The 10,627-nt window shown below is 43.7% G+C and overlaps 1 protein-coding gene across 1 annotated transcript; it reads right to left on the minus strand.

Moving 5' to 3' along the window:
- Window positions 1–2,415: 2,415 nt before the first annotated feature.
- LOC147005017 (disks large homolog 5-like) lies at window positions 2,416–6,605 on the minus strand. Its single transcript, XM_085836130.1, has 5 exons — window positions 6,442–6,605; window positions 5,295–5,454; window positions 3,931–4,074; window positions 3,115–3,298; window positions 2,416–2,617 (listed from the first exon to the last, which is right to left on the minus strand). The coding sequence occupies exons 1-5, from the start codon at window positions 6,578–6,580 to the stop codon at window positions 2,441–2,443; spliced, it is 804 nt and encodes a 267-aa protein (XP_085692256.1). The 5' UTR covers window positions 6,581–6,605; the 3' UTR covers window positions 2,416–2,440.
- Window positions 6,606–10,627: the final 4,022 nt, after the last annotated feature.

Consider the following 10,627-nt stretch of genomic DNA (forward strand, 5'->3'; position numbering starts at 1 on the left):
ATTTTTTTATCAAGTAGAACAGTTTGCTACTATGCTTAGAACCAAAAGAAATACATTATTGTAGCTTATAGCAAAAAAATAAACAAAAAAACAAAAAAGAAAAACAGCAAAACATAAAAACAAAACCCAATCCATGCTAAAGTGGTTAGGGACAGGAAAGACGATCTCATTAACCTTGAGTGGCCAGCCCCTTGTAGCACTATTGCCCTGTTTCCCATGTTTAGCTGCTGCCAGGCTGTTCATATTTCCAATGCCATCCACCACCTGTGGCTAGCCTCCAGTGAGCTGGCTGCCACTCACACTTCCCCTTTACCTCTTAAAATAATAACACAAAACCCTTGTAATATGCCAGACAAATTTATTAGGGGAAATCTACAACCACAAAATGCCCATGTAAACAATGCAAAACTCAACACATACAAATACAACCTGCACACTTAGATCAGGAAAATGTACCTACATTACTCTATTTCCCATTTATGAAATCCCCAGTTACTTATGGCCCCTAGAGCCCCGTAGTCCAGCACCATCTTCCTATTCCTCCTTATTTTGTCCTTCATTCCCTCTCTCTTCTCCATCTCACTTCCCCTCTCTAAAAATCTCAGCTCTGCCTTTCTTCCCCCTGCCCAGTAAGAGCCTCTAGCCTTATCTGATCAATTAAGATTTCACCTGACTGCACCTGTTTTTAGGGACTCTTGAGGGAGCAGAGCACACAAACAGCAATATTCCTTCCACCCCTTTTTGTTCACTTAAAAGGCTCTGAACACAGAAATAGCAGTGGTAATATCAGAGCCGTGTATACATGCCTGGCAGCCTAGGACACTGAGTGTGGGCAGGTCAGGCACTGTACCTACAGATCTTCTGAGTTTCTCCACTCAAGTGGATTTGAACCTGTTCATCTAATACACTGGAAGGGCAAAAGCCAACGGCAGGAAGTGTGGGGATGCCTCACAGGTTAGAACATCTGCTACTCACTAGAAGACCCACATGGTACCTAACAATCATCTCCAGGAATGGTTGTGATTCCATCTGTGCTCTGAGGGAAATGTCCCTCAGGAGGAGCCACATACAGTATTATATTCAGTAGGAAAAACACCCATTCACATAAATGTTCAACATAAGTCTAATCAGCAACAGCAAAACAAAGCAAGTTTATGGTCAAGGACAACAGCATCTTTTAAAAGCTATTTCCCAGCAAGAAATGGAAGGTCATTATGTCTGCTGTGTGGTTATCACTTGACGAAGATGAGCTTTGTGAATGCCTTAAAGAAACAGACAGACTAATGCTCTGGTGGCAAGAAGTAAAGCTTTACTGATTTCTACAGCTTAAAAACATGGGTTATGACTTTGCCAATTAGGCCCAAACAATAACATTTTTACATAGTTGCACCGGGCAGACAATATTATCATTTTTGGAGTCATTTCCTCAGAAAGAGAACAAACTTCACAAGAAGAAACTGTTATCTGCAGACCCAAGGACATTTTCCTCTCCGGGTAAATATTAACTCTTGACTAGAAACAAGGAAAAACTCTGGCTCACAGAAAGCCATGTTTAGACATCCCTCCCTTTCAGGAGGGACGACCCCTGAACTTTCTCCCAGTTAATGGCTCTGACCTTTTCAGGCCAGAACCAAAGGGAAGCTATTGTTCGCCTCAATCACTGATGCTCTGTTGCAAGTAAACTGAGGCATATGGCTCTGGCCTTCCTCATTTATTTTGTATTCCTTTCTGAATGTGTTTATATCCTCAGCAGCTCTAGAACAATGATTGTATATTCCTCAGTATCTGGTTCACAGGATCATGAATGAATGTGTGTGTGTGACAGAGTGCTATATGTTAGGAGTATGAGAATTCATGACACCATGGATGCAGTATGGCAGTGATTACATCACCAAGTGTGTGTCCATGGGGTAAATAAAATTATTGATACAGAAAAGTTTATCACCTTGTATACCCCTAGGTGGCTATGACTTTACTATATAGCCCTGGCTGTCTGGAACTTACAAAGATCCATTTCTGGATGTGAGTTCTAGGTCTACAGCAGGGGATAGAAAACCTGAATAAGGAAGATGGTCTCAAAAGTCACAACTTGCAAATCCATTTTTTGCATAAGAAATAGAATTTTTAAAAAATAGGTTTTACAATTTCAATTAATATAGAGATAAAGGCAAAAATAAACAATGAAATACAAGAACAAGAACATATAACTTTTAAATAACATAGCAAAAACTCAAAGAACAAAAAATGAAAACTTCAAACAAAACTATAAAAAAATTATTGTTCATCTTTTTTCTTCACTTTTAGCAGCAGAGACCTATAGCCTGTTACTCCTCTTGGACATTTGTTAGCAGTGCAGTCACCTCCGTTCTCTGCCAAGAGGAATTGTCTGAAGAGAAAAGGGAATAACACCCTGAATCAGCCATGGCTTCCTAGTTAGGGCCTATTCCCACTCAGGACATGTGATATAAAGAGATTCATCTGAGGAAGATTCATCTGAGGAAGATTCTGGATGCTGGAGATCAGGGTCAGCAGGGGCCTCCTGGCATGACAACGCATTTTGCAAGATGGTCTCTTCTTTAGCTGTGGCCAATCCCAGCTCTCTAGCAGTTTCTGAGACCTGGGAAAGGAAGGCAGTTACTAAGACACAGGAATGGTGGGGAAAGGCATGGCAGCTGTCAGACCTTTATCTCCCACTACCTCATCTTTACTGGACAGTCAACATTAATATGCTAACTGAAATTACTGATGTGAAATCTGCAGATAGGACCCAGAATTCACTCAAACCTCCACATAGCATTCCACCTATCTGAAGACATGCATGCAAGAATGTGACATGTTATTCACCTGTCACCCTGAGTGGACAGAAGACTAAAGCAGAGTTGAAAGGTTCACTTGCCAGTGATAATAGTGCCTCCAAAGAGGCTAATTCAGAGTCTCACAAGAGGCTAACTTCCCAGAATACTTGTGTGAAAAAAGAGCAAAGAACAGCTACATTCCATGAGGAGGGCGGCTGCTTGGAAGTATGGATTAGAAAGTTGGTGGGAGGAAGCAAAGATAGATTCTATTGTGCCAATTATCAGATAGTCATAGCCTGGCCGAATTGTTTGTCCCTACCTGATGTTCTTTAGTCTCCAGGTTGTTGGTCTTCTCCTGTTCTTCTGTACCACTCAGGTTCAACTCCATCAAACATTGACGAATGACGGCCCAATCAGCCAGTACTTCCTTCTTCTCCTGCTGCAATATTGCCAACTGCTTCTTTATAAGATTCTTCTCCAGCAGGAGCCGGCTGTGCAGGTTACTGGAAACACACTCTGCATGGTAAGTTCCTGCAGCCTCCTGCTCCCATTTCTACTTACAGGTCCCATTAACCTGACATGTACCCTGATTCCTGTGAAGACCTAATACAATCCACCAGGATACATCCATGACAGCTGTACAAACAGCAAATAGCCATTTCATGGAAGAAGAAATTTGTGCTGCAGTCCAAACACCAAAAGGGTCCATGTTTTTCCAAAAGAAACAGGGATCTCCATCTACTCATGACAGCCCATGCATTGGGACAATACCAATTAGTAGGCTGCAACTACAATCAGGGTAGTCATTAGAACCAAAGGGAGGGCACTCTATCCTCATATTACACCTCACTTAGCTCTGTAAAACCCTGCCTGAGCCCCACAGGCCCAGTACAACATAATAACCTTCTGATGATCTGAATCACTTGTCGGTTTAGAGGCTCCTGAGGATGCCTGGAGAACACTGGCAGTGGTAACAGTCTCCTAGAGACCTAGGAAACCTGAGTCCAAAAATCCAAGGGACACTGATGCCTAAAAAGCATAAAGTATAGAACCAGACCTGCAGTCTCCCGACCAGAAACAAAGGAAGGCAGAAATGGCCATTTCACAAGTGTTGGCCTCCCAGACAAGTACTTACCGATAGAAATTTATCTCCTTCATGAGCTCCTGCTTGTTCTCTCGGGCCTCCATGTTCTTGTTCTCTAATTCATGTAGGAATGTCATGATCTCCTTCTCCTTTAATTTCAGTTCTTTATAGTGTCCATTTGGCCTGTGGTAGGGCCTGGCCCCAGGAAGACAGAACTCCATAAACTTAGGCTTTTAGTAACACATGAACTCAGGCTGGGTCCTGGACTACTGCAGCCATGGAAACCACACACTGCATTCTAAATGCTGGGATTTTCTTAACCTTGGGAAACTGGCTATCCTGGCCCCTGAACACCAGAAGCTAGGCATCTAGATTGAGGGTGCCCTGGCTCCCTGCATTACTCAGTAGGTCTGAAGGGCAGACTAAGCAGTTATGTTCTCAGGGGTCTAGGCTACAGGTCTTTACCCACCAAACAGCTGTGATTGTTTTTCCCCTGTTTCCATAAAAGGGATTCTAAATCCTGGATACCTAATACTGTAGAGACAGTTATTATATATAATTCTGGAGATGAGTCCAGACATCACCACAGATTTATAATCTGCCCCCAAAATACAAAAGTACTAACACATGTGACAACATAGTCAAAGTGCAATGCTATTTAAAGTGGGGACTACCAGGCCTCAGGACCCACCTCACCTGGATACTCTTAGGTAAGTAAATCCTCAGGCCAAAACACCTACCCATAGATTCCAAATTGTGGAGAGAAATTAAAACATACAAAACATATTCACAGGTCTGTACCTGTGTATGCACATAGACTCACAGACTTAGACCTATACACAGGATGGAGAAACAAAGAGTGAGAGAATGAAAGAGAAAGAGAGACAGAGACAAAGGGAACACAATGAGAGGTAGAGCAATGCATGCAACATTACTGCCTCAGAGTATAAGGCACACAGACAAACAGGAACAGGCATGAACTTCAGGCATTCTAATCAAGCACTGAGAAGAACCATGTGGGACCAGGCCCCTCCAGCTGCTACCTGGAGGTTCCAACACTCAGTCACCTTCGAAACAAGTAAAAACACAACTACAAACTCCCATCACCTAGCAACCTCCTGTCAAAGGCTTTCCAAATGAACCCTAGGAAATCATCACTGCCTCTATCCCTGAGTTCTTCACTCAGACTCCAAGTTCCTCTTTTCAAGTGGAGGGAGCAGAAGAGTCTATTTCCCTTCTCACTCCTGACAAAACTTCAGGTGTGGCCACTCCTCTAATAAGTATTTAGGGGCATGAAGTGAGGCCCAATTATGTTCTGGTGGTATAGCTTCCTAGAACCCACCCCTTTAAAAGCATAAGATGAAGGAGGCATTGCAGACCCCAGAATGACACCACAGGTATGGAGCAAGGTATACCTCTTGTTCATGGATCCCTCGGTCACATAGATCAGGCGATCTCTCAGCTCATTTGTCTCCTGGGTAGTGAGCTGGATCTCTTTGATCAGATCGTTCTCTTCCTTCTCAAACTGCTCCTTGCTCATGACAGGTATAGGGGATGATGTCTGTCTGTGAGCCACTGTAGGTAGATGAATACAAGAATATTTGATGTGAGAATGCAAAGAGTGTGGACTTACCAAAGAGAAGGATAAAGGCCTGTAACCTAGTGACACCACCAAGAGATTGGTCCCAGCATGAGATTTCTTCTGAGTGGATCTCAGTTCTACCATCACTCTAGAGAGATCAGGTGATGTAAGTAGCCAGATGTATCCTCATTCCCCCTTAAACGTGCTTATGAGGACCAGAGAGATGTCTTCTTCAGGGTACAACTTGGCTTCAGAGCCCTGAGCCCTGTGGTTTCACAAGTCAGACTACAAATTCACTATCACAAGTATTTTAGATCTTGGAGATGCTCTGATATCCTACCTGTTACTCTAAGCCAAGGAATTGGCTTAATAAGTCAGGCAGGGGGAGAATATGTTCATCACAATGATCAACTTCCCCCCTGAAACACAAAACATCCCAGAAATAAAAATAGAATCCCCCTCTGGGTCTATCAACTGCTTGTTCTTTGTTTACAGTATAGAAATGGCTGCCACCCACAATTGGTGATAAAGAAAGGTAAGGTAGGAACTGTCACAAACAGGAGGTCAGAGTAGTTCTGAGAACATGACATCATGGTCTGGAGCACCATTCTCTCCCTGTGACTAATGTCAGATAACTACAGGAGCTAAAAGAAGCCATGGACTGAAGTGCAGGTATTCCTTCCCTCAAACTGGCATAGCTTAGACCTGCTGTCACTCCTGATGGTCTCATTCTGTCCCCAAGTAACACCCACAATACCCAGTGCAAGTCAAGACTTGAAGTTCATAGCCTAACAGCTTTGACCTTGCCAACTCCTGCCTTAGGGGATGGAAAAGTACTGTTCTGAAATCCTTGATGATTCAAGAATTGTGATAACCATGGAAGTTTTTTTGCTACCCAGAGTCTCCAGTTCCACATTACTAGAAAGGCCAGCTCAGGCCACCCCTACCAGGAAGCTCAACATCCACTTCCCAGGACTTACTCCTCATTTGCCAAGTCCACCTCCTTCGTCCTTCATTACTCTCAGATGGAAGGCCAGCATCCTTCCTCCCCTCTCTGGTCTCTCTCCCATCCACATTGGTTCTCTGAAAAAGTCTACCAAGTCGGGCAAGCAGGGCCATCACTGCAATGTCCAGTCTCTGACTGAGAAATCTCAGTCAGCTTGTTGTAACTACAACACTGGTGACATCACAGAGGTTGCTTAGAACTCTCCAGGAGACAATAGAATGTCCAAGAAGGGACTGCTGATGTCATGGACTACATAAAGCCTTTGGTTCTCTGCTAATGTTCTCCCTGTACTGACAGGAAGTTGAGCTGCTCTTTCCTGGGGCATAGCCATTGAGCACATCCTCCTTCCAAAGCCAGGGTTTGCTCTAGGCTTGATTGGCCACACCTAAGTAATTCCTATGTATCTAACTCTGTGTTTCCTTTCCAAACCCTTCTCAGAAATATCTCATCCTACCTTAAATTTTCCTCAATCAGCAATAGGAGCCATTAAAACTTAGTGAGAAATCATACCAGTTTGAATATGCAGCCAAAATCTACTCCTGTCTAATCATATACAGGTGCATGAAATCTCATCCATGCTGAGCCTTCAGGGCTGGTTGCAGTGTGGGTGTGTGTTAGGGACCACACTCATGAAGCCTTGTGTTTAGCATTTGAAATTTGCCCCAAGATCCCTTAGGAGGGAGACATGCAGTCATCATGCTTCTGACAACATTCTAGAGATCTTTTGGCAAAGGAAACTGAAATATGGAGCCACCAATGTGTGACCATCAGATTGTGTGGGGGCTTTTCTCACTGCACCAATCTCACCGATCAGTATTGCTTATAGCCCTCTGTGTGCTAGACCATGAGTTTCTGTATGAAATAAATAATATATTCAACAGAGGTGCGGATGTGCAGGCAGAAAGTATAGGGTAATACTATAGACATAGGTTAGTTGACTGGGCAAGGTCCTAGCATCTTGTATTTGGGTTCATGTTTGGCCCCACAAACCACACAAAACCCAATTTCCGTCAAACATGAATGATTCATTAAATGCAGACCCTAAAGTTGATTGATCAGAACCATTGCTCAGGATTTGTGCCTGAGCCATAGCTCAAAAAATCTATCTTTGTTAACTTATAAAGACAGAAAACAAAAACCCCAAATCCAAACCAACCAAACAAACAAAAACAAATGAAAAAACAAAATTAGTTCATTTAAAGTTAGGGAAGTATCCAGTGCTCTGTTCGGATCAGGCCGTTTTAGATATAACTGCATATTGACCCTTAATTTGAGGGGTCCCATGGAATGGTTTATGTACCATTGTAAGATTAACAAACCTCATACAGAACACAACAGAATGTGGACACCATGACTTTGCTGAGTCAAGTTGTTTTCTCTGTTGATGATTGGCTGTCATATGACAGCAACTATCTGAAATAGGGGGCAGACATAGAAATCAATGACTTTTGCTATACTGTGCTGTACATGCCTTAGCATTAGATTATCCAGGTCTCTCACAATGACTAGTTATGTTTCCACAGTACTTGGAGGCCCCACTTGGAAGCTCAAATATAGGAAAGTGGAAGCAGAATTGTCTGAGCTCAAGGTTAACTTGGTCCACATGGGGTATTTGAGACCCTGTTTCAGAAAACAACACTGAATCACACGCTACATCAAAGGCCTCACTTACCAAGTCTTTTCTATTATAAAGAACTTACCATTCTCTCCCTTCCAGTCTTTCTTTCTGGGAAGATGGAGAAGTGAGGATGATCTTTCCATTCTAAGGACTATGTTCTCTGTTTCCCTTAGCCCACATTAGGAAAAAATGAAAGTGAGTATCATCATCTGAACAACTGATTAATATCCACTGCTGGTAGCGTGATACTGTGCCGATGAAAATCTTAGCTTCCTTTAGTGTTGCTGACCCAGCAGGAAGTATTAAGTGCTGAGGCCAAAGCTCAGAGAACCTTTCAAGGGGCTAGACAGAAGCCATCAGAGACTCTCCACATCCTTGTCTTGAGATGAAATCCAGGAACACAATGTGAACTTGGTGGCCAATTTACCATACATCAAACTTCTACCTCCACCTTTCTATGTTCAGTACAGGAAAGTGTGCATGCACCTCCATGCCAGATTGATCTTGATATATGTCCCAGGGCGCAGACTTTTTAGAGAGTTGGTTGTAGTCAAGCAATTGGTGCCCTCAGTAAGATGTGAAGACTATCAATAATAAGTGACCACACTGTATTTGTTTAAACATTAGTTAAAAATTGAGCATAACTGAGGAATTGGAAACCAGCTCTGCATCCTGGTCTTTTTGTGCCTATACCTTGCTCAAAAGGAAGGTGGGAGGACAACTTGGGTTCCTCTGCATGGATAGAGTGAGGTGAAATCGGCACCGACCAGTCTGAGCAACAGTGCTGAAGCCCTTTATTTCAAGTAAAACACACATTCTCTGTCCTCCTTGAAAGTGCTCCTGTTGAGGCCATGGACCTTGTATAAACATGCTAACATCATGCAGACATCTTTCCTAATGATACAAAGTTCTCTCTGGTAAGGCTTGCCCCCTTACCATATCTGTAGGAAATTTGTTACATGGCAGCCGTCAGTCTATTTCATGCTTTTGCCATAATATGCTTCCAAGTTGTGATGGTTTGTATACTCTTGTACCAGAGAGTGGCACCATTTGGATGGGTAGCATTGTTGGAATAGGTGTGACCTGTTTGCAGTAGGCATGTCACTGTGTGTGTGGGCTTAATACTCTCATCCTAGGTGCCTGGAAATGGGTCTTTTACTAGCAGCCTTTGGGTGAAGATGTGGAACTGTCAGCTCTGCTCGTGCCATGCCTGTGTGGATGCTGCCATGCTTGATGATAATTGACTGAGCCTCTGAACGTGTAAGCCCGCCCCAATGAAATGTTTTTATAAGTCTTGCCCTAGTCATAGTGTCTGTTCCCAGCAGTAAAACCATAACTAAATCAGATGTTGGGACAGCCATTGAGGGAGGGGGCAAGCATGCGGCTGCTTGAGCGAGTTTGCAAGCTACTCCCCCAGTGCACTACCCCTGTCCTGGCCCGCCTCTGCTTGAGCTCTTGCTAAGCTGAGGGAGCTGCCATTTGCTGAGTGAGAGGCGCTGCCCCATGGCCAGAGTTGGAGCTAGCAAGCAAGATTGAAGCAAGCAAGAGTGAGTGAGTAATCACAGCAGGGAGATGTGCCCAGAGGAAGGCTGCATGGCCATGCTGGGCATGCTCTGCTCCTGGTGGGAAGTCCCAGCCATCGCACAATTCTGCTTGTTCTTTCACAAGGCATTATGCCTGCTCAACTTCGAGATCGAGGAGTTAGAGGCAGCTCTTCACAGAGATGACTTGGTATTTATCAGTGATCTGATAGCCTGCCTGCTTCAAGGCTGCTATTAGCGAAGAGGTATCACGTCTCAGACATTCCACAGCTACTTGGAAGATATTGTTAACTAAGGTTGTGAGCTTGAAGAAGGAAAGCCCAATCCTCTGAGAGATCCCAGTTTTCAAACCTTCCTCTGCGTACATGAGTAGAGATCCTGCATCTCCTCTGTGATTACCCGCTTGTTGCAGATGATGTCTTTGATCTTCTCAAGGGTCTGGATGCAGACAGTCTCTGAGTTGAACCTCTAGGTGAAGACAATTCAGGTGCACTGTACTGGTACTTCTATGGGACACAAATGTACAAAGAAGACCTAGTACACGGAAGGTCCAATGGAGAACTCTCCTTGAGCAGGGAAAGTGAAAGGCAAAAAAAAAAAAAAAAAAAGTCTCAAATGTTCCAGGAAAAACAGACAAAAGAAGAGGAAGGCCTGCAAAACGAAAAAAAAAACTACAGGAGGAGATTATATCCAGTGAAAAGCAGGAAGAAAACTCCTTGACGTCTGACCTACACAAAAGAAATGGATCCGGAGGGGCAGGCCAAGGTACTTGGTGGATCCTGTGTCTAACAGAAGAATGGAGACAGGTTACTGAGAGCTTCCTGAGAGCCGACCTCTCTCCAAGAGCAGCAACTCTACAAGCTCCTTAGCAGGACTTCCTGCCTGAAATCTGCAACATGAATGCTCAGAAGGGAAAATGTCCACAGGGCACAAAGCCAGAGCTGCAACACAGGTTTATATCTGTCCACCTGCCCATCCAATTCATCAAGCTAGAGGAAACT

This window comes from Mus caroli, unplaced genomic scaffold, assembly GCF_978045245.1.
Source record: "Mus caroli unplaced genomic scaffold, Mus_caroli_1 scaffold_4, whole genome shotgun sequence".
Taxonomy (NCBI): domain Eukaryota; kingdom Metazoa; phylum Chordata; class Mammalia; order Rodentia; family Muridae; genus Mus; species Mus caroli.

Excerpts from the sequence above, each read along its gene's own strand:
- LOC147005017 (XM_085836130.1), bottom strand. The coding sequence starts at position 6,580 with ATGGCCCTGCTTGCCCGACTTGGTAGACTTTTTCAGAGAACCAATGTG. Across the intron at positions 5,455-6,441 it reads GTGGACTTGGCAAATGAGGA|TGGCTCACAGACAGACATCA; the intron begins GTAAGTCCTGGG and ends ATCTACCTACAG. Across the intron at positions 3,299-3,930 it reads AAGGAGATAAATTTCTATCG|TAACCTGCACAGCCGGCTCC; the intron begins GTAAGTACTTGT and ends GTGTGTTTCCAG.